Source organism: Chenopodium album, chromosome 14 (assembly GCF_948465745.1).
Source record: "Chenopodium album chromosome 14, dcCheAlbu1.1, whole genome shotgun sequence".
Lineage (NCBI taxonomy): Eukaryota > Viridiplantae > Streptophyta > Magnoliopsida > Caryophyllales > Amaranthaceae > Chenopodium > Chenopodium album.
Genome location: NC_137847.1, coordinates 6,017,499 through 6,041,378, shown reverse-complemented (window position 1 = coordinate 6,041,378; position 23,880 = coordinate 6,017,499). Strand labels below are relative to the sequence as shown.

Genomic DNA, 23,880 nt, shown 5'->3' with positions numbered 1-23,880 from the left:
CAAATCGGGTCTGGGGGGCAAGTTGTTTGGGTCCAATTTATGTCAATTGGGTCGGTCCATAAATGATTCAATTATAAGCCCAAGGTCAAAGGTTCAACTCTCCAATCCATGCCAAGTAAACTCAAGGGTCCAGTCAACGTGGCAAGCCCACTTGGCTCCAAGCCCATTTCTCCCCAATGTGCTAAGGTATAAAAGCCTTCACTTCTCCCACTTTGCATTCATTCACAAATAGCCTCAAGCAATTAATTCTCTTGCATTCTCTCCCTTTACGCACTGTACTGACTTCGGCATCGGAGGGGCCTTCCTCGGCACAACCCCCGAGGCCAGTTTACGTGTATTTGCTGTGCAGGAAACCCTCGGCCCAGCATCACTTGGACCGAGATCAGTCTTCAACCCACTTCATAGGACCTTGCCAAAGGTCCCATTGTTTACCCGAAACACTTGCTATTTACTCGAAGAATTGCGCTTTAACTTGCAAGGTAATTTTCCGAATCTGCCATTGATGGTAAATTTGTTAGTTTCATGGTTAATTTGGTAACCCCTGTATTTTTTTCATGGTTTATTGCACTGTTTTGCACCAATTTGATCAATGATTTTCTAATTTTAGGGTTCATGAGTAATTTTGAATTAAACTCGATATTTGCCCCAATTTTAAACTGTGTAATGGCACTCATTAACTTGCACTTGCCTTTGTTAGTACATTAATGAAAAGAAAAAATGGCAGTATTATATGACTGTAATTTTAGGCCATGAATATCCCCACAAATTTTAGGTTATTTTTTGATTATTAGGAAATACTATGTGATGTTTTGCAGTACCCTGGATTCTTGTATAATAGTTGAAAATGGGGGTGACAATATCTGTTTGTAATGCCAAGGAAAAAATTAATCTTTAATCAAATCAGTGCCAAATTTGGTGGTGTTTTAAGAAATACTACTACTGTTATCAGTAGAATATCCAATTTGTGCATTTGATGAAAGAATCTCTGTCCGGAATCGTTGGCCTGAGCGAGGTTTTGATCCGGTAGGGTCTCGATTTATAGCCCAATTTCATACTGGTAATGACTGATGAGTAGCATAAATTATTGCAGGGCAAGATGGTGATCCCTCCACCGGTTAGAGCTCTAAAATTGCACTTGACGAATAAATTTGTTCATGCTCAAGTCATTCACTCTCCGACAGCCACAGTGGCTTCTTCTGAAGCTCACAGGAAAAGGCCTTGAGATCAAACATGGGCATCACGCGTGATGTGGCAGGTGCTGCAAAAATTGGGAAGATTCTTGGTGAGCGCTTGCTTGTTAAGAATATTCCTGCTGTTTCAATATTCTTTAAGAGAGAGCAGAAGTATCATGGTAAGATCAAAGCAGTGGTTGATAATATGAGAGAAGCCGGTGTGAAATTACTTTAAATTGAAGAACTACTTTACATACAGATGACATTAGGTTTCTAGAGGTTTGGTATATCGTCTCAAGCAGCTCTTCTATAGGGATGATGTAAAAGAACATATCTTAATCCCTATTAATGAAGTTTAGATATCTGATTCGAGTATACTTCTTTTCTTTCAGACATTATGGTCAAACATTGAAATGTGGCTTTGTTTGGCCTATGTACTGTGATATCATTGGTGAGCTTCATCTCTTTTCCCCTGTTTCCTCTGTTGAATAAAGAAAAAAAAAAGTATGAAATTTTGCGGAACTTGGCTCACTGATCTTGGTAACCAGTAGTAGTTAAATTGTTATTTGTTGAAGCGCACAACCTGTAGTTTTGAAATTACTGATTGCAAGTGTACTAGTGGACTCCGTAGTTCTCTTGAGAGCTGGGCGATGGAGCTTGTAGTCTATCGAGTGTAGCAGTGTACTAGTGGACGACCCAACCAACTTATCCGGGCCATAACTTGCCGTTAGCTTATATCAGAAGTCTTTGATCAGTCATACGTCTGACTGATATTTTGCTGGTTATCAAATTTATGAATTGCAACTTTCGTATTTTGGTGTTTATAAATTTTGTAGTCACGAGTAGTAGTCTAATAGGGTGCAGTCCTATTTGCCCGACTTTCATTTATATAAACTTATCTCAACTTTAGCCTTTTTTTTATAAACCCTTGTGGCCTTATTTGATCCCCGCCTCCCCCAAATTTTTCTGTTTTTTTTTTTTAATATTTTTTTGGGAGATTGACATGTGTAAATTCAACAGTTGCATAAATTAGTTGCTTGTGTGTTCTGAGAACCTCGATTTATGTTTATAAATCAGCATCATAACAATTTTGAAACTCTTGAAACATAATTTTTTTTTTTTTTCAAACCAGCAAACATAAATATTTATTTCACAGTACTCTGCCACAAGCAATGTCGATCAGCGATTTAACATACATTTGATGCATTACACTGAATGCAGACAAGAACTAGTTCCCTACCTCTTCTAAACCCTTACGTATATGTTATTCTAAATAGACAAGGTGTAGAATGCTCTTTCGGCCTCTCCTATACACTCTACAACGCGGAATGGAAAATCATCTCAATGAACTCCTGCCAAATCAGACAACATAACAAAGAAGAGCAACATGTCAGAATAAAAGTTATAAATAATTGATTAAAGAACCACAAAATTACAAGAAAATATCACTCAATGAAAAAAAAGAAATGCAATGGCTTAGTTACCTGTTTGCCAGATGGAACTTTAGGTTCACCCCATTCAATGGCCTTCTTCTCAAGATACTCAAAATCAGCCTTGCCCGCCTGGTTGAGGGATTGTCAAGTTAATGTCTGAATGATGCATATTCATAGTACAGAATAGATGTTCCGTTTTAACAATTACAGCAGAAAGATTACCTCTATTAAAGCCCCAATCTCTGAGTCGAAGCTCTGATATCTCTTCTTCACAAAGTTGTCAAGTGTTCCATCCTTCATTATGAAATATAAACCACAATATTTCTTAGGTGTAACAGGTAAAGAGAAAATGAACAAGCGTAGAATGCAAAAGTTTGCACCATTACCTCAATTAACTTGGCAGCACTTCGGAGTCCACGAGCCATTGTATCCATTCCACTAATATGTGCAATGAACAAGTCCTCCACATCTGTGCTCTCTCTTCGGCTGAAATACAAAAATTCATCAAGCATTAATAAGATCGGCCAAAATATTAAACACAACAATGCACGGAAAATCTTTCTTTACATGGACCGCTTGATCTCATGTATTCACTTTTGCCTTCTGTCTTTTTCTTAGTCATAATAACTACTAAAGTCAATTATAAACATTATTATATAATTTATGTACTATATAAACCTATATTTCCCCTACAAACCAATTCCAGGAATTTTCCTTCACCTATAAGTTTAGAAAATGATGCGCCTCCAGTTCAGTTTTAGATCGTAATTACTTCATGTTTCTATTCTGTGCAACATAGTCTTGAATTCAACAAAGAAGGGTATACAAAAGTTCCCTTTTGAAAAACAAACAAGAATAACTTACAGTTTAGCATCGAAGTTGAATCCTCCAGGAGCCAACCCACCCTATAGAAGAAAAAAAAGGTCAGATCACTAACAGGTCTTCTTAATTCCTACATGAATTTGTCTAGGAGGCATTTGACTTACATTTTTTACGACAGTGAGCATAACCTTGGTAGCTTCTGCAATATCTGTCATGAACTCATCGGTATCCCAGCCTGTAACAACCCAATGCACAGTGAGGCAACAAAATTATCTTTACTTATATATGTAGCTGGGTAGTGCACTCTTCACATAATCACATCCCTCTTCCCCCAACAAACAAACAAACGAACAAACGAACAAACAAACAAACAAAAAAGCTATACCAGTTTGAGGATCTCCAGAGTTTGCATCAATATTTCCAAGCAAGCCATTTATTCTAGCGGTCTCAAGGTCATGATGACAGCTGCAAACATCCGCATTATATTAGAACAAGAAATTTATACATGTCTTTGTGCTATTCCAGGAGCAATGAAATCTTACACTCTACAGACACAAATCAATCAATAATTCATGAAATACCTGTGACCAGATAGTGTGGCATGATTGCATTCAATGTTAAGTTTGAACTCATCTGTCAAAAAAGATATTAACTGTGTATCAGTATCGTCAAGTCATGTACAAAATATACAACGATAATTTTCAGATTCCAAACACTTTAAAACAAGATCCAGTCGACCAAGTACTTTCTACTTTTTAAAAATACTAGGATACAATAGACATAAGAAACAAAGAAAAAATAGAGATGAAATCCAGTTTAAGTATCAAAGGAACAAGTTAAGAATGATTCAGAGATAAGTACAGAAACTGGAAGAAAGATTATATTATTGCTCATCTTCAATGGCGGATTGTAGTATTAGGTTTTCTGCATGAGAAGAAGCCAAAAGAGCAGAGATTGAAAGTATAGGAAATCTTAATATCACCTATAAGGCCGTATTTACGCAAGAAATTAGCTGCTGTTGCTGCATCCCAGTCATACCTAAACAGTAACTTTATTTAGATGTCAGGGGGAAAAAAAAAAAAAGCAGAGAATACAGGTCTGAGAGAGAAGCATACTGATGTTTGGTAGGCTCCTGGGGTTTAGGTTCAATAAGCAAAGTTCCTGCCAGAAAAGAATACGAAAAAGATGGCATCAAGGCAAACATGAAATTATTATTGATGATGGAGCAAATGCAAGACATGATGTACAAAAAAAAAAAGATAAACTACATATATTTATCAAGTACAACCCCTTCGTTTGTTCTAGACTAAAAAATGTAAACAAACAAGACATTACCATTAAATCCTATCTTCTTCTTATAGTTGGCAGCAGCTTCAAGAAACCTTGCCTGTCAAACAGATATTATTGTGCATCAATGGCTATTCCCGAAGTGAGTGATTGAAAATGGAAAAACAATAGGATGCTGATGAAATTACACAAAAGAATGAAAAAAGGTGAAGAAAATGTGCAATATTCAACGTCCCATACCAAAATTTTGAATGAAGATCATATTGTACGACAAATAAAGAACAGAAACCATTAACGGGTAGAAACAAAAGTTGATGATCAGATTATTTTTCGTACCATATGATCAAGTTCTCTTCCCATATCCGTATTTAAAAGTGTCTGATAACCCTCACGGCCACCCCAGAAAACATAGTTTTCACCACCTAAGTAATGAGTCACCTGTATCATGTAAAGAGAGATTAGCACGATTCTCCAAATTGAAACCTAACAGCTTCTCCTGTCAATATAGTGGCAATCACTCACCTCCATCGCCTTCTTTACTTGAGCAGCAGCATATGCGTATACCCCGACTTCAGGACTGCAAAGAGAGGCTCAAAGTTGTGAAGGTAGCAGCAAATATTTTTAACAAACATAAATGAGGAAGATGGTTATTCAAACCTTGTAGCCCCCCCGTGCATGTAACGAGGATGATGAAACAATTGAGCTGTACCCCACAAGGGATGAATCTTGGAACCCTGCTTTTCAGATACAAGTTAATCAGAACCCACAGATATTGAATGCCAACTAGACTCCCCAGCTGGTCCTTACTATTTAATAATCAAGAATAACAGTATACAGATATTTTGCACAAGACAACAGTATAGGGATTAGTTCACTCAAACATAACAAAATTATACTGAGGACATGCACAACAAAGACTATAATATAATACTTCTGACATATTAGAAATATAATGAGATTCCGTGTATAAGAATCTTCAAAACAGACTAATTGCTTTAGATTTAATGACCCCTACTAGGCATGATCATTGAAATCATTGGGAAATTACGGACCAGTATAACAACAGTAAGCACAGATACGATTCTCCGTCAACAAGCGAAAAATGTAACACTCCAAATGTATTTTACTAAGAAGTTGGCTAGAACATACAGTTTTTAATGGTTCCAATACAGATACAAGAGCCAAAGATTGATGATGCTAAGAAACTAATACATCAAAAACATGTTTACAAAGCCAGGAGATAGGCAGTAGCAAAACAGCATGGAAAACATCAAATAATTATGGATTCTGGACAGCTATACACATCAAATTAAGGATGCTAGATGAATTAACCAGTGAATAAAATTCTAAATGGGTGATGGATTTAATGTTACAGCACAAGTAGTAAACTACTAGACTCTGTTGCGTTAACTGAAGATCAATGATTGTAAGATGGTAGATAACATTTAAGGGAAATACACAAAGGAGCCAACTGTAGCTCCTAGTTATCTCGTTCATTCCACACCCCACCAGTCCCTAGGTAAATCACTTTTGGAATGTGCAAACTGGTACAGTATTAAACGATGGACAGACTGACTAATAAAAATAACTAAGCAAAATACATTCCTACACAAGTACATAAGTTAAGCAGAACATATGTTGTATATGACATTTTCTTTAACAATAAATTCCCTCAAATCATTACAGAAGTCAATGTCATTTCAATTAGAAATAGATTGATACAGGTAAGGCTTCTTTTCAATGAGCAGATTAGTTTACATATATTGTTGTGATAGAAGCACGCTCAAGAACCATACACTATGTTTCCTGTTGAAAATTGAGCCAAGACTCATCAAATAAGTTTACAGGATATGATTTCTATAAGGTTTGCTGAAAATATTCACATATTTTCAACGTGACACACGAGTGGAAGGTTACATGAAACTTTAGAGATCATATTAGTAAATATAAGTATCAACTTAAGAAATCCACATCTTTAAGTTGCAATATTTGGATTAATTGATCAGTCAAGTGTAGCTTGAGCAGATTTGTGCCTCATCTCAGCAACTTGCTAGCCACTGAGGCAGGTCATTCATGCAATATAATTAACTAAGACATCAGACAAAAGAATTCAGAAGTTTAACTTCCTTTAGTCTACCATGAAGTCTACCATAATGTATATCCTCAAGTCATTTTATGTTTCTCATGATACCCTCAAAACCAATTTGCATAACATTAGTTATCCCTGAATCATATACTATGAATTAACATACAGAAAAAGAGGGCCAAAGACTCAATACAACATACCTGCAATTCTTTAGCTAAAGCTACTATTTCATCCATATTTTTGTTAGTTTCCTGCAACAAACAATTGAAATCTTTAAATCTCCAAATGAAACAGAGAAAAATAAAGAAGAAAAAACATACAGCAACTCCAAATTAGCTAGCATATAGGTTTTTATTATTGATCTTAGAAAATTGCACATCAAACTTGGACTGTAGGCCCAACATTTTTTACAGCCCTATTTAGTATCAAGCCATAGACTCAATTTCATATCCAGACCTAAGAAAGTAAGTGTACCTCCAAAGTTTTACCATCTGGAGCTATATCTCTATCGTGGAAGCACCAAAACTCAACTCCAAGCTTATCAATGAATTCGAAGTTAGCTCTCACTGCAAGAAAGAAGGCAATTTTAGCCTAATTTAGGATCCAAATTAGAAGGCAGAGAGTGCATCAATCTTACTTCTTCTCTTTGCCATGGCCAAAGAATTGGTGCCATCTTCCCATGGCCAATGTTTTGTGGGAGCACCAAATGGATCACCTCCTGTTCCACGGAATGTATGCCAAAATGCAACACTGAATCTAAACCAGTCCTGTAAATTCATTAAAGAATAATCAGGAGCACATTATATATATATATAAATTTCCTTTTCCTAACATCTAAACTGCTAAACCTAACATTTGGAAGATAGTTGAAACCAACCTTCATTTTCCTTCCTAGGATCACCTCTTCAGCATTGTAATATTTGAATGCCAGATGGTTCTTGCTGTTAGGTCCCTAAAAGTGGCGCAAATACAAAGAGCTTAAGGCATTGTTTTTCATAACAGGTGTATGAAGAATAACTTATAGACTTACTATGATATCTAAGTTTGCATTCACACAAATACTAATAACTTACCTCATACTTAATCTTGGGAATTTCAGGGAAGAACTCCCCTACCCACTCATCAGTATCACACCCACTGCCCTCAGCAGGACAAGTTGGTGGACCAACTGCCATCTATATACAAATATAAACACGGTGAATAAGATAGCTATACTAATTAATCTGAAAATGAAAATCATATGAAAAAGCGCTTAAAGCAAGTTTACCACTGCAGATAAAGCTAGATTTAAACAACATAGGAGCAATAAATTCATTCGCAACCCCATTTCGATCAGCTTCGCACACTTCTGCCATAAGAGCAACAAGAATTATCAGAAAAAAAAACTATTATCACAAAACAAGTTGCAGTAAACAGGAATTTACAATGACAAGAATTGGGCAAAGAGAAGAATCCTACTCTCCTAGATGATCCTAGCGCGAATCAAGAACAGTATGCTAAAAACTTAAAAAGAAAAAAGGTCACAAACAAAGCTCACTACACAGATTCCAGCACAACAATTTCTATTACTAGGTGCTACTCATGATTCAAAAAGGAAATTAATAAAAGCCAACAACAAAAGATCAAAAGTTCAAAACTATGGATACTACAAAAATTGATACAACTACATTTCGGCCGCATTGAGTAAGTCTGTCCTACAGACTATAGTCCTTTATACCATGAAAATGAACTCATACAATAATTGCTATAAACTCGCTTTCGAATCGTTAATGTCACGGTAACAAGCAAAGCAAAACACAGTCCAATTCTATATTAGAAACAATAACAACTACTCAGCAGTACTTGAATTACAATCAGAAAGTGCAGCTAAAGCCTAAAAGACAAAAGGGTGAAAAAGAAAGATATTTTTGAGATATTTTTTTACCTTAATTTTCATAACTGGATATGATGCCAATCAACAATAACAAAGAAATATCTCTAAAACCCTTAAATTTAGAAACATTGCTTACTGAACATAACAAACCCCACAAGAGGTAGGTGGTTCAATACTTGGTCATGTTGTCACGTTACTAGATCAAATTACACTATCAATGCGACTATTATTAATTTCGGGAGGGAACATGTACACAAAGAACAAGATGATAATTTTAATCAAATCAAACACCTGAAATAGCTGAAAGGGAACAAAAAGCATAAAAATTCAATCAAAAGACTAAATTTTTAATGGAATCGACTCATAAAATTTGCAGAAATTTCTATTTTAAATACCCAGAAAGATAAATCATAGAAAAACACACGAATTAAATAAACCCACCATGAATCGTTTACTGCAAAATCAAATTCACAATCCAATAATAGAAATAATTAACCAAGAGAAAAAGGTTAAACTCACCAATCAACCTAATATAAATGTATAATCAATTATGAAAGCAAATTATAAATACGAGATTTTGAGAAGAAAGAGAGAGAATTTATAAAGATAGATATGGTTTATCAGTTTCAACCAATTTATCAGGCAAATTTTGAGGGTTTGGTTTTTTTTTTTGTTTGTTTTTTTTTTTTTTTTCAGCTATACGAGGTGATCACTAATCAGTCAGTTGAAACAAGGATATACTCCAAAAGTTTTATATTAATCCGAAAGTTTATCCATTGCTCTTAATTATTTCTATTTAATTATTATTATTTTTTTTTTAATATAGAGGGTATCCCTTAATGGCTTAATGCAAAATGCATACTCATTTAATGACGTGGATAAGTTCACACATATCTTTCGCGCACCTTTGATAATATTGATAAATTCATAGATATTATTAAACCTTAGATTTTTTTTTTTTTTTTTGAGAAATTATTAAAGCTTATACTTTCTCCGTTTCTATTTTGACACGTTCAATTTAGGCACACATATTAAGGAGATGAGAGAGGGTGAGAGAGAATGATAAAACAAGTGGGGTACACTTAAAAAGCAAGGTATAAAACTTACCCAAAAAGAAAACGTGTCAACTAAAAAAAAACTTCCTAAAAAGGAATACGTGTCACCTAATAAAAAACGGAGGTAAGTATAAGCTACCCAGTACCCATATAGGTCTTTGCCCTTTATTTTTAACTAGTATTTTGCCCAGCACGGGTTACACTTTTTGTTTATTATTACTATTATTATTTTTTTATTATTGTTCATTTGCATATTTACTCTGATGTTGAATAAAATTTAAACCAAAAATAGATTTGTAATTATGTAAATACAAATTGTTGTGTGTAGTAGTTGAAAGTAAGCATAATGAAAGGATTCAATCTAAAACTAAAATATATGGTAGCAAAATTACATTGTACTTCGTATATAAATAACATTTTCAATAGGAGAGAGAATGTTTTTTACAATTTAAAATAAATTGCTACAATCTTAAAGCTTTGCACGGGTTAAATTTATGTTAATATTTTCATCGATGGAATGTTAAATTGCATATTGGGATTATTACCCATGAATTTTTGTTATGTTCAATACTTCAATCTCTCCCTTTGAATTCCTCGATAGTGTCTTTGCCTTGAAGAAGCGGCAGTTGAGATGTCTCTCCTTTGTAAGCGGCCCCTTCGTAAGCTGTTAGAAATAGCCATTCTCATCCATTCATATATTGCCATTTTCTCTAATAGAAAATCAATAACATTAAGCCGGACTTAATTCAAAAGTACAGTAGCTAACACCAATACACCATGTATGGCGTTAAAAAATCAATGTTAATAGACTTTTGGAAAACAATAAGAATATTGCCACTATCTCAAGTATACGTCTTCTTGCCTAAGATAAGCAAATATGCAATATAAAACTACAGTTCAATTAAAATAATGCAAGAATGAAATTGAAGTGTGACATTGCTTTCCTACTTAACAAAAATATATGACTAAAAAAAATTCCATATTTTAGTGTAATGAAGCTACACATCTCCCATATGTGCATGTGTGATAGCAACCCCCAACTAAATTATAGAGTCTAATATACTACATTACCAATCATCTCCCCCAATTCGGAGAACTCATATAACTAAGATCTTACTCCATTATGACAAATACCATAATTGAGGTACTATCTCACCATTCATTTTGCCATTTGCCTCATTGTGAGGCGACTGAACATGGTACTTTGCAAGGTCAAGTCCAAATCATATAAGGAAAAAGAAGTTAACACATTTTGTGGGTAAGGAGGTACATTGTGTGGGTAAGGAGGTTGCACAAAATACTGGAAAATTAAACCCCAATAACACTCCTCTTTAGATGAGTAATGTTGATTCAATATTCTGCATCTTTCTGTCATTCAATATCATGCAAGGATTCTTATTGGTTGGCTGGAAAAGCTCGTGCTCGGGAGTTTCTTTGTTGGTCTTTTTAGATTGTTGGTCGTTTTAAGTCGTTTGTACTCACTGTCAAAAAAAAAAAAAAATATCATGCAAGGAAATTTTTATTTAATTGAAAGGAAACATATAAGATATAGCACTAAAAGAATTTATTCTCCAATAATAAAGATTTTGACAGTGATATACAATATCAATGTTTAAGCAAAAATTATCCACATGAAAAACACCCACGCCAACGCTCCTAATTCACCTGCAACCCCAAACAAAAAAAAGCAGACATCCCAAATATTCAAGTACCAATAGGAATCAACCTATTAAACACAAATATGCCATGTAATTTAAGTAATAATAAATGTACATAGCAATAGTTTTTTGGTGAATAATTTTAAACATGGTGGTTTATACCTTTAATTCACCTCATTTGTAACCATAATTACTTATATAATAAGCAGAGATTAATATTCAAGAAAACAAAAAGTGAATTGGAACAGAAGGCATGGAAAAAAATACTCAATTGAGAACAAATTATGTTTTTGTATTTTCAATATTTTAGATTTTCCTATCTAATTGCTATGGAGTATGCATCATAAAATGAAATCTAAACAATTATATATAAGATTAGTATTGATAAGTTAAGAGACACACGTCACACGTGATATGTATGTGTGCAATATCAAAAATCTGTCATGCTCAATTCTTTTTTTTTTTTTTTTTTTTTTTGTCCCAAAATATTATCCTCCTTATTATAATATTTTTCTCCTTATTCTAATAAACGATTCTTGAGAAGCGCTGTTTCAAGATGGTAGGTTTTTTTTAAAAAAATAAGGATAATTTTTTTTTTTCAAAAAAAAAAAGTATTTTTTAAATAAAAAAAAAATGAGAGGGATATTTTGAAAAAGTGAAAATTTTTAACCCAAAACTCCTCACTTTTTTTTTTTTATTTTAAAACAACCCTTCTCACTTTATATTTTACTATAGACAATGTTGTTTGATGTGTTTATTTTAAGCTCATGTGAAAAAAAATAATATAAAAGAAAAAAATAATTACCCTTCAATAATATTTAATTGAGCCCATCAAAAATTAATTTTTGATCTTCAATTCGGCCTAGCCTAAAACTTTTTTAAAAATTGAATTGGATTTGAATCAATTTCTCTACCTTATAAAAATGTACAAGGTTTACTTTTATGAAAGTTTGTTGTTAATTAGAGCAACTTCAATTCAAGCTAATTGACAAATTAGCTTGCTATGCGCCCATGCTACCTAGGATTGCAAAGCTATTCTTCCTTCTAGCTAATTTATATCACAATAGTTAAGCTAATTAGCATTTACATTTTTCAGCTTTATTTTTTTAAATAATTAGTATTATATTAGAGACAATTAATTTCTAAGGTAATTATTAAATTATCCTCCAATGGTTTGGCTATTAGCTTGAAAATTACTAAAATTACAAGCTAGTCCCCTAAAAGCAACCATTGGAGTTGCTCTTATACCTTTTAAAATGTGTATTTACAAATATAGGCCTAGCCTAAAACTTTTTTAAAAATTAAATTGGATTCGAATCAATTTCTCTACCTTATAAAAAGTACAAGATTTACTTTTATGAAATTGTGCTGTTAATTATACCTTTCAAAATATGTATTTACAAATATACCCTCATTAATACTACGTATGTGCAAATTTTTTTAATGAATAATGTTTGGTCAATTATACCTCAAAAATGTTTATTTACTTATTTGCTCTCATTAATGATAATTATCTTTATTTTAACTCTTAATAATAGTGCGTGGACATTTATACCCTTAAATATATTTGTTTATGTATTTTCTTTCACCAATGCTACCAATAGCAATAAGTAAATAGAAAAATTGATTATAATAATCCCACCTTTGGCCGATTTGCCGTTAATAATCTCACCTTTTGATTATAATCTAATAATCCCACCTTTAGAGGCATTCTTTTCCAATGGTCCTTGACCTATTGGTAATCGATATAATTGGTTAACATGCCATGTGTCATTATGTGATTTGCCAATATTTTTAAATTTTTTTTTTTAAAAAAAAAATCCCCCTTTCCTTCTTCCGTCCTTATCATTTTCCCCTTCTTCCTCCATATTTTCCGACTAGGTGCCTGGTGGTTGGAAATGAAAGGGGGCTTGTGGTTGGGGAAAGGAGGGCGCTGGTGTGTGGCCAAGAAATTAAAAAAAAAAAACATTTAGAAAAAAAAAAAACTAAACTTACCCAAAGCACAAGTTACCGGTTATAAGGGACCATTAGAAGAAAATGTCCTTTAACTTTGTAAACCAAACACATGTTGACTTATTGTTTCTCTCTCTAAATAAACTTTTGCATATAAGGCTATGTTCTCTTCATTTTAAAATAGTAATATTCAATAAAAATAATTTCAGTTTTATAAAAAATAGATTTTGTTCAGCAAAAATAATTTTAGTTCGTTAAAAATAATTTTTAATTTGTAAAAATCAAGAAATTTGAATAATAAATATAATAGAGAATCAATAAAAATAAATTTTAATATGTAAAAATAATTTCAATTCATTAAAAATAATTTCAATTTAGTTAAAATAATTTTAAGTTTAGTAAAAATAATAACTTCAGCTCCTTAAAATTAATTTCAATTTATCAGCAAAAATGAAGTGAAGAAAACAAGAGCATCTCCATGCCACATAAGCTTTTAAGTTGATTGTCATTATTTTTGCTACTTTAACCTCTAGTGGCTAGCTATCTTCTTCTTTTATGTACTATACTAAAACAGGGTACATTAGCTCCATGGCTGACACGTGTCTCTGTTTTTGTGTACTATACTAAAATAGGGTACACTAGATGTTTGAATAATATTATTATACTTTATAAAAAAGAAGTTTTTATCCTACATACATAATCTTGGAAGTAAGTATAACTAACAATCTTAAGAAATAAATTTTTTTTTCTTTTATGGAACTTGATATAACATATACGTATTGAATATAGATTATCACTCATCGGTCATTCAAATATATTATCCCTAAAAATATATATTTTAATATGTAATATTCTATTTTTTTTATTTTTATAGAATGTAATATATAAAGTAGAATATTATTAAAAGATATGGAGTGATACATATACTTTATAGAAAATATATATTTATGCAATATTTTATCACTCTATATGTAGTGTAGAATATATACGTATTAAAAATCTTGTAGAGTTTGGTAAAAGATTGACAAGCGAAATTTTTTTTTCTACAATAGTCAATGATAGATTATGAATAGTTACAAATTGTAAGTCTTTTTGACATTTTATGAAGATTCTAGAAAATTTTATGAATTACTAAAAGATTTATAATATTGCATATTAAAGAATAATTTATAATATCTTATATCCTCCATGGCTCCATATTTATTAAATTATGTTTATTGATTCAAAAATGTTTTGTAATAGTAGTCAAATTTTTGTTAAATTATGTTTTTGGGCTATACATCAATAGAGCTCTTTCAAGAACTATACAAAGACATTTAAAATTATTCAGGAGCAGTTTAGAAGCGATAATGTCATTAGTTTAGGGGTGTTTAATTCTTGTATTGAGAATTTAAATCTTTTAAGGGATAGTTGTAAGTGCTGAAAGACTATTATTAATTAATGAAATCAGTTCTCCCTATTCCATTTTTTTTCTTAAAAAGATTTTAAATTTATGCTACACCTATAATCAAATAAAATAATATTTAAGATGTGGGTTGGGTATTGTTAGTTAAGACACATAATGAATATAAGGATTATTAGGGATAATATTATATGTGTAGCCAATCACCATAGGGTTATTCATCAGTTAGTATTATAGGAGTTACCGTTACACGATTAGTGTTATAGGGTAAGTAAGGGTGATACGATTATTTTTCGCGAATCTTAGTCAAAAAAAAAAGAAAAAAAAAAGATATTTCACTAAAAAAACCAATCAAAAAAATAATTGACTAAAAACTTTTATCAGAATACTACATATAAAAAGAAGTGATATGCTAATTAAAACTCAATCATAAAATTATGAATTTTGATTGATTATTATTTGATATTACGAATTGATTTTTATTGATTCAAAAGTGTTTTGTAATAGTAGTCAAATTTTGTTAAATTATGTTTTGCGACTATACATTAATAGAGCTCCGTCAAGTAAGAACAATGCAAAGATATCTAAAATTATTTAGGAGCAGTTTAAAAGTGATAATGCCATTAGTTTAGGGGTGTTTAATTTAATTCTTGTATTGATATTTTAGTCCTTTTTAAAGGATAATTGTAAGTGTCGAAAGACTATTATTAATTAATGAAATCACCCCTCCCTGGCCTATTCCATTAAAAAAAAAAAAAAATTTATGCTACACCTATAAATCTATAATTTAATAAAAACATATTTAAGATGTGGGTCGGGTATTGTTAGTTAGTTCAGAGAATGAATATAGAGATTAGGTATAATATTATATGTGTAGCCAGCCGCCATATATATGGTTATTCTTCAGTTAGTATTATAGGGGTTACCGTTACACGGTTAATGTTATATGGTTAGTAAGGGTGTGTTCTATTTAGTTGATTTTCACTTATCTAAATTCATCAATACTTAACTGAATTTATCTCAACTTAACTTAACTTATCTGAACTTATTCAAACTTATTTTAGTTGTAATTTAAACTTGGGTAGCAGAACTTATTTTTCCTGAATTGAACTTATTTTTCCTAAAATGAACTTATCTTAACTTAACAGAACTTATCTAAACTAATTAGACCTGAAATAAATGAAAATAAGGTGTACAGAATGAGCCCTAAGGTTTATAGTTGTTACTTTGTCAGTGTTGTAGAGGTTACTATGTCATTTAAGGGTTACTCATTAAGTATAATAAGACCATATTCACTTCACTTTAAGGATATAATATTCGGTTAAAAAAAATTTCAGTTAAGTAAAAATAAGTTCAGTTTAGTAAAATTAATTTTAGTTCAGTTTAGTAAAAATCAGTAATTATAAACAAGAAATATAATAGGGAAACATTAAAAAAAAAAAAATTAGCAAAAATAATTTCAACTTAGTAAAATTAATTTCAGTTCAATAAAAATAATTTAAGTCCAGCAAAAATAGTTTCAGTTCAATAAAAATAATTCCTGTTCAGCAAATATAAGGTGAAGTGAACACTGAACAGGGCCTAAAGAAGTTACTCTGTTACTATAATAGGGTTTACTTTGTTAGGGTCTGTTCTGTTCACCTTATTTTAACTTATTTCAGGTTTAATAAGTTTAGATAATTTAAAATAAGTTCATCAGTTTAGGAAAAATAAGTTCAGTTCAGGAAAAATAAGTTCTGATAAGGGTCTCCTAAGTTCAAATTACAACTAAAATAAGTTTTAATAAGTTAAGGTAAATTCAGTTAAGTTCAGAAAGTTCAGATAAGTTAAGTTCAGATTAGTGAAAATCGGGCGAATAGAACACACCCTTAGTGTCATAGAGGTTACTCCGTTTTTTCATAAGCGGCTACACGATGTGACCAACCATATAGAACATGTTGTAGATTTTGTATATGTCGTCACGGATGATATCTCTTATATACTTGTATATTAAATGTTTTTACTATTATATATATGCAATAAAAATATCAAATGATTACACAATTTTATTTTTATTTTTTTTAAAAAAGACAGGTAATCTAACAGTTATGGGAAAGCCTAAACATCATTCCGAGGTCATATAACGAGATTAAAATTTTTGAAAAAAAAAGGTATACTAAGCTTTAAATTAGTGGCTTTGTAGATTTTTAGATAGATAAATTTTTGGATGGGAAAGGTGTGATAGGTGTCTGGTGATGAGGTGGATTCATCATCATGTAATATAAAGGTAGTAAATGATGAGATCAAAAATCCAATTTATAACAGTTTCATGTTAAATTTCAAGTGTTTTTAGAGGCTATAGAGTAGAAAAAAGATACGACATTATTTGTGTTATACGAAGTACAATGTACAATGATCATTTTGTTATTATAATGAAACTTTTCCAAATGTTTATTAAGGCAGAGGACAGAGATAATCATTTAAAAAATGAGGTAGCCAGTGACTCAAGTAGATTTGAGGGAAAAAATATGACTTAATATGGATACTAAATTGTTAATTCATTGAGTTGAATTATTTTTCAAATCTTTATATACAATTTAAGAGTTTAAAAAAAAAAAGTTGTTTTCAAGTAATACTCCGTATATCTTTGAGGGTTAAAAATATATGATAAAGACATATTTGCAAGTAAATTCACTATTACTCATCAAATTATTTTATTTTTTATTATGTGAAATACTGAAATGAATATGAGTACTGTATTAAGATTTGTAAGCGTGCATCGCACGGATGCTATACTAGTTAGCTAACTATTTAAATAAATCCCACTTCTTTAATTAACTTTTTTATATTTCTTTTTATTTATGCTATTTTGGCAAGTTTTTTTTTTTTTTTTTTTTTTTTTATTTATTTTTTTTTTTTTATTTTTTTTTTATGGACAAAGCTAAGTTGCTTCACCATGTTAATTTACATTTTCTAATACCAATGGTCAGGTATATATTAAGATTCCTTGAAAGTTTTGATAATTTCCTTTAGTTAAATATTTTTAGCAAAAAGCCAATTGTTATTTATCCCCCCCACACATTATTTGAATGAATCCTCTTTAGGGGCAATATAAAATAATATGACCATATATGGTGGTCTTGTTACAAACTTCCAACATAGCCTAATCTATGTGTGTTTAGAGATAAATAAAAACATAAGACTTCGAAAGCTACACTATGATTTTATGCATGTCGTGAAAGACGTGTCCCTATTCTTCACTCTTTAAAATAAATAAATAAATGGTAGCAACAAGACAATGCTAAATGTCAAAATAGATACTTGTAATTGCTTATACTCCCTCTGTCCCTAAAAAAACAACCTATTTAGTCAAATTTTAGTCTCAAAATATTCATCTCATTTGTAATTAAATACCCTCCACTTTGCAATAATATTTGTGCAAACTAACTTCCTTGTGTAAATTTTATTTTTTCCATGTACTTTTATTACTTTTTCTCTCTACTTTTTTTGCAAATTCCATGTAAATTTACCTTTTTAATGTACTTATATTAGCTTCTCCATACACTTGTACTTCTCATTTAAGTTTCTTATTACTCGTGAAAACTCCTCAAAAGAGTCATTCTTTTAGGGACGGAGGGAGTATGTAAATAGCCTTAATAACAATCTGGCCTCTAAAAAAAAAGCTTTAATAACAATGTCAAAACCCGAGTTTTAGAAAGAATAATCAATAATAAAATAGGAATCACTTATACTAGAAAAAATTTCATTTATTTTATCATTATGGTCTGTATTAAAAAAAGATACTCCATATTATTTTTATATTATTTTCAAGAAATTGTCTTTAGGAATGTTAAAAAAAAAAAAAAGGTTAACTTAGGCCCTATTTACTTTACCTTAAAAAAAAAATAATATTTAGTAAAAATAATTTCAATTCAGTAAAAATAAGTTCACTTCAGTAAAATTAATTTCAGTTTAGTAAAAATAAGTTCAGTTCAGTAAAATTTAGTTTTCTTAAAGAAGAATTATAATAGAAAATCAGTAAAAATAATTTCATTTTAGCAAAAATAATTTCAATTCAGTAAAATTAATTTAAGTTAAGTATAAATAATTTAAGTTTAGCAAATATAATTTTGTTTCAGTAAAAATAATTTCAGTTTAGCAAAAATAAGGTGAAGTGAACGGGGCCTTAATTGTAAACAAACCTCTTTGTAAATTATCTGTTAAGTTAATTTATTTTTAATTATGAAACAAAATATTAACTTATACAAAGTTTGAACATCTTTCCCTATAGTCATCAGTAAACCCTAGCCTCCTTTTCTCTTTTCTCTCTCCTAAACCTAGTCTCCATTGTCAATTTTAAAGGGGCTTCCATTGGATTTCACCGGTGGAAAGCCCCAATCTTTATTTTCTTTTAAGCCTTTTGTTTTAGGTTATAATAATGTCTCCCTTGAAACAAAGGGTTTATCTCGTTCGAAAGACAAGGTTTTCTCGATCTCCTTCGAAAGACAAGATTTTTCGTACTCCTTCGAAAGACAAGGTTTTATTTGTACTTAATTTGGTCTCTGGTTGTGCGGGGCTACTATTGATTATGGCTCGGATTCGGGTTACGGAATCAGCACAAGAATTTACTTTCTCATAAAATTGTGAAGCGACGACGGGTCCACTCAAAAAGTTGTATGAGATAATGAATCGAGAATATGCCGAATTGTTATATTTATGTATTTGGATTCTTAGCCCTTCCAATTAATTCTTGTTTGATTTTGTTAAATTCGTTTTCATTATCGTTCATTGTCAATTGTAGATGCCGTATGACTTATATTAATGAAATTTAGTGTCCTTTAGAACTTCTTTCAAAATTATACAAGTTTGTAAATAACCTTGATTGTAGCAAAATCAATACTCCGAAATCCGAATATCTTGAATCCTGAATTTTAGAATATGAATAAAAAAATTCATTTATATTAGGACATCATCTAGATTATGGTTATATTCCATAAATAATTTTTAAAAATGTATGTGTAGGAAGTTAAAAATAAAAGTTAACTTTTTTGAAAGAAATTATGACTACATAAAATCTAAATTATGTATTTCAAAAAGAATAAAACATGAAATAAAAAATATAGTTACCAATTTAATTTCTAATGCCATATATTTATTATGATTTCAATTTGAGTACTCCACTTATCACACCTTAAAATACGACACAAATTGAATTAATCTAGATTTGACCTAATTCGAAGAATCAATCGACCTGTTAACCACCTCTGCAAACAGGAAAATATATCTTTCGTTAAAATAGTGTGAGGAAATATTGGTAGGAGGCGAAAACTAGAAGTTATCCTTACCTTCCATTCAATGCAGTTAAGACAAACTAACACAGAGCCAAACAAAGTCACCAGCCTTTCAACTTTCATGCAAAAATCTCTCATTACACCTATATAGGAAACTTCCTTAAATAGTCCCTACCACCATGAAATTGACAAGGAAATTGCAAGAAAATGGCTTAATTAGACTTCAACTGAAAGCCAAAAAACTAAAATGCTTAGTAGGCCAATGCAACAGAGAAAATTTTCAGATATAAGGGTCATTGGTCATAACATTGAACATTACCTACTCAACAAGTAGGAAAAATCGCGCTTAAAATCTGTATATTAGTGTGAGCTGAGCAGGAGAAAGTACAAGGAGGGAAATTTACGGTACTATAACAGAAGATGGTGGTCTCAAAGACTATAGGGAAGTACCAACTTGGTCGAACGATTGGTGAAGGGACTTTTGCCAAGGTTAAGCTCGGTAGAAACATCACCAACAACCAAATTGTTGCTGTTAAAATCATTGACAAGCAGATGGTCCTGTCAAAGAAACTTATGTCTCAGGTGAATTTCCTAACAAAGTTTTGGATCATGCATAATATTTACAAGAATCGTTACGTTTATAGTACTAATTAAGATACTCTTGACATGATTGCAACAGGTGCAGAGAGAAATCAGAACGATGAAGCTCTTGAATCATCCGAACATTGTAAGAATACACGAGGCAAGTGTTTGTACCTTTCATCACACTCACACCCTCTATTTCATATGATTTACATGTGTTTTTCCTAGGAGAAAAGAACAAAGTTTTAACTCACCAAGCATCTGTCACAGGTTATCGGCTCAAAGACAAAGATTTACATAGTCATGGAATATGTTGCAGGAGGGCAGCTCTCAGACAAATTGGTGAGAATACTTCTTAGTTAACTTAGTTATTATTTCTCAGTTCGACTGTTTTTAGATTATCTGATTATGTTCTTGATTGTCAAGACTTATGCCGAGAATTTAAGTGAGGAGGAAACACGAAGGTACTTCCAACAGTTGATTGATGCAGTAGACTATTGTCATTCCAGAGGGGTATATCACAGAGATTTAAAGGTAACGCGAATATCTGCAAGATGTACCTATTCTGAACTCTGAAAACTATCAGATTTTTCAAAAATCACCTGGTCTTATAAAAATTCTTCAAACTGATTTAAAGATTGAATCCCATAAAATATAGAAAATACATGTTAAACCAGAAATTGAGATTGATTAATCTGATCTTGACCTGTAATGAATAGCATAAATATGTACATAACCCGACTGATCCTGTCAAAATCCTAATAAATATGTTAACTGATCCTGATATGTACTCGAACCTGACCGACCTGTTTGACATGTCTTCACATACTATGCAGCCAGAAAACCTGCTTTTGGATAGCCAAGGAAACCTCAAAGTATCAGATTTTGGACTTAGTGCTTTGCAAAAGGTACATATTTAAATATCATCATTTTTACTCTGGAATATATGAAATATTGTTTGAGTTGTTCAACTTACTAAAGCTCTAACTAATGCTGATAGCCTGGAAGCTTATTATCAACAGCATGTGGTTCTCCAAGCTATGTTGCACCTGAGGTAAGAGCAAAATATTATATTCCTCTGTTGCTAAGATAAATTTTTTCAAACAAATAAATGTAAGGGAAAAAACGTTAGGAAACCCTTCTCACGAGATGAACCTAAACCTTAATGAGACTTTGTGTAGTTCAAAAAAGAACGAACTCTAAATTTGTCTAATTGGCAGCTACTGAACCACAAAACCTATGACGGGGCAGCTGCAGATGTCTGGGCTTGTGGAGTGATCTTATTTGAGCTGCGCGCTGGTTATCTACCATTCACTGACGCCAATCTACTGAATCTGTACACAAAGGTATTTTCCCTCACAAAAAAGGAAGCAAGAATGAAAATTCTGGTATTACATAAGAAATCTTCATCTGACATATTTTTCTCTGCATAGATATTGAGAGCTGAGTATGAATGTCCGAAATGGTTTACACCAAGTCATAAGAACCTTATTGGAAGATTATTGAATCCTCGTCCAAAGAAGGTAAGTGGATTTGTTTTCATATATCAGTACTGAAAACAAAAGGTCAATCTAATCAGCCTCATCTTCTGTCATTTGCAGCGAATTACAGTAGCAGAAATCTTGGAAGATGAGTGGTTTCAGAAAGATTATCAGCCTACTGCAGGAATAGACTTCCAAGGAAAGAACAACACAGATGATGTTGTTCGTGGATTTTTTGAGTCACAAAAGGTAATGACTATGCCAATACAAGAAACGCGATTGGCTAATTATACTAATAAGATGAACATACTAGCTAATAGCCAAGGCTACCTTGCAGGAGAGTTCAGAAGATGTAACCATCGCGGAAACTCAAGGATTTATCAATGCCTTCCAACTAATAGCAATGTCATGTGACCTTGATCTATCAGCAATGTTTGAAGAGCAGGCAAGTTCATCTACCTTACACGATGAACAAGAAAATGATTCGAAAAAAAGATGCATATTTCTTATTGGCTGAAGTAGGCAAGAAATCCTTCAAAAAAACATAAAGCTAAGAAACTGTAAATTGTCAGTCTTAGGCCTTAATCTCTTCCCTTAATCTTACTCGACTGAAACTTCTTTTACTGATTCAAACTGCTTTTTGTTGATTTTGATTGAGCAAACACTAAAGATGAAATGTGCTTAATGGATTATATATTGTAGTTGAAAGTTTTAGCACTTAACTGTATGTTTCATCCCTCATCAAGTTTGTGATGCTAACTGGTAACTCGAAAAACAGGGTGACAAGGAGAACAGGATAATGCTGGGATCCAAATACACAATCACTGAAACTGTACACAAAATAGAGGAGGCTGCAAACAATGCGAGTCTTTCAGTTGAAAGGATGAATAACAGCAAGATGCAAATAAAGCTAAAATCGAAGTTCCGTTCATTTTTTAATCTGTTGGCAGAGGTGGTTGAAGTGGCACCAACAGATTGTGTTGTGGAAGTATCAAAACCAGCTGGAGAATCAGAATTATATCAAGAGGTAATTTCAGAATTCTAACTGTGAAATTTTCTCAGTATAACCTAATAATCTTTGAAAAATGCTGAACTAGCAATATTTGATATGTTCTGAAACAGTTTTGTCGAAGTTTGTCTACTTTGCTAACATAAGGATCAGGCCAACATCAATTATGAGGTATCAAATGATAAAAGCACCACTAGCTCAAGGACAAAAACACGGAGAAGATGGATCACTTGATATCGACTCGAAAGTAATTGATAGCTTCAAGCTTCAGGGAATTAATTATGTTGTAGTTGAGTGAAGTTGCATTGTGACAGTCAAGGAAATGAGAGTAAAAGGCAGTTGTTAAATAAAACTAAGCTTGATCAGTTGATCCATTTGGTTGGGAGACATTATGTCAATCATAATCCTAAGCTTGATCCATTTAGTACGTTCTCTGGTTCATTATATTCCAACTTCTAATGTTACTGGCAGCAACGTAAAATCAGTAAGATGAATGAACTACTTCATTGAATTTACGTTGGCAGTGTGCATTGATCTTTGCAGTGATTATTATTTAAAACCGTAGCAGGTTCTAGAGTGTTGATTACTCCCTTCGTGTCGTGCAATTGCTAGTTATACTCCATATTACACTATTAACACGACTACAAAATCCAAATAGTGGCAGCATTGGCTCCAAAGATTCAGCCATTTGCAGAGAAATCAACGAAAGATAACCCAGCAAGCCTGATGCTATGGAAGAATATAACAATGAACAATTTTATGCACAAATTGTTTGAAAAGCGTCTTTTTGAACATAC

General features: G+C 31.8%; 2 protein-coding genes across 3 annotated transcripts; one reads left to right on the top strand and one right to left on the bottom strand.

Annotated features, from left to right (window-relative positions):
* Positions 1 to 2,260: 2,260 nt before the first annotated feature.
* On the bottom strand, positions 2,261 to 9,389 carry LOC145579951 (xylose isomerase-like). 2 transcript variants are annotated; one of them, XM_081637262.1, is made up of 21 exons: positions 9,193 to 9,389; positions 8,068 to 8,148; positions 7,874 to 7,975; positions 7,678 to 7,752; positions 7,438 to 7,567; positions 7,275 to 7,366; positions 7,001 to 7,051; positions 5,372 to 5,448; positions 5,237 to 5,291; positions 5,051 to 5,152; positions 4,763 to 4,814; positions 4,543 to 4,588; positions 4,410 to 4,465; positions 4,009 to 4,060; positions 3,813 to 3,892; positions 3,592 to 3,662; positions 3,470 to 3,510; positions 2,992 to 3,091; positions 2,828 to 2,899; positions 2,657 to 2,734; positions 2,261 to 2,524 (listed from the first exon to the last, which is right to left on the bottom strand). In XM_081637262.1, exons 2-21 carry the CDS (start codon positions 8,125 to 8,127, stop codon positions 2,489 to 2,491), a joined length of 1,428 nt encoding a protein of 475 aa, XP_081493388.1. In that variant the 5' UTR covers positions 8,128 to 8,148; positions 9,193 to 9,389; the 3' UTR covers positions 2,261 to 2,488. The 2 variants fall into 2 exon arrangements, with proteins under 2 accessions (XP_081493388.1, XP_081493389.1); XM_081637263.1 differs by having other exon boundaries at positions 8,068 to 8,145.
* A 10,934-nt stretch (positions 9,390 to 20,323) lies between these two features.
* LOC145578717 (CBL-interacting serine/threonine-protein kinase 21-like) lies at positions 20,324 to 23,543 on the top strand. The gene is made up of 12 exons (XM_081636018.1): positions 20,324 to 20,593; positions 20,691 to 20,753; positions 20,864 to 20,935; positions 21,020 to 21,127; positions 21,430 to 21,501; positions 21,594 to 21,647; positions 21,814 to 21,939; positions 22,027 to 22,116; positions 22,195 to 22,323; positions 22,412 to 22,519; positions 22,853 to 23,101; positions 23,197 to 23,543. The coding sequence occupies exons 1-12, from the start codon at positions 20,432 to 20,434 to the stop codon at positions 23,227 to 23,229; spliced, it is 1,266 nt and encodes a 421-aa protein (XP_081492144.1). The 5' UTR covers positions 20,324 to 20,431; the 3' UTR covers positions 23,230 to 23,543.
* Positions 23,544 to 23,880: the final 337 nt, after the last annotated feature.

Excerpts from the sequence above, each read along its gene's own strand:
- LOC145579951 (XM_081637262.1), bottom strand. The coding sequence starts at position 8,127 with ATGGGGTTGCGAATGAATTTATTGCTCCTATGTTGTTTAAATCTAGCT. Across the intron at positions 7,568-7,677 it reads TCCTAGGAAGGAAAATGAAG|GACTGGTTTAGATTCAGTGT; the intron begins GTTGGTTTCAAC and ends ATGAATTTACAG. Across the intron at positions 4,589-4,762 it reads GAAGAAGATAGGATTTAATG|GAACTTTGCTTATTGAACCT; the intron begins GTAATGTCTTGT and ends CTTTTCTGGCAG.
- LOC145578717 (XM_081636018.1), top strand. The coding sequence starts at position 20,432 with ATGGTGGTCTCAAAGACTATAGGGAAGTACCAACTTGGTCGAACGATT. Across the intron at positions 22,520-22,852 it reads CAGCAATGTTTGAAGAGCAG|GGTGACAAGGAGAACAGGAT; the intron begins GCAAGTTCATCT and ends CTCGAAAAACAG. Across the intron at positions 23,102-23,196 it reads AATCAGAATTATATCAAGAG|TTTTGTCGAAGTTTGTCTAC; the intron begins GTAATTTCAGAA and ends GTTCTGAAACAG.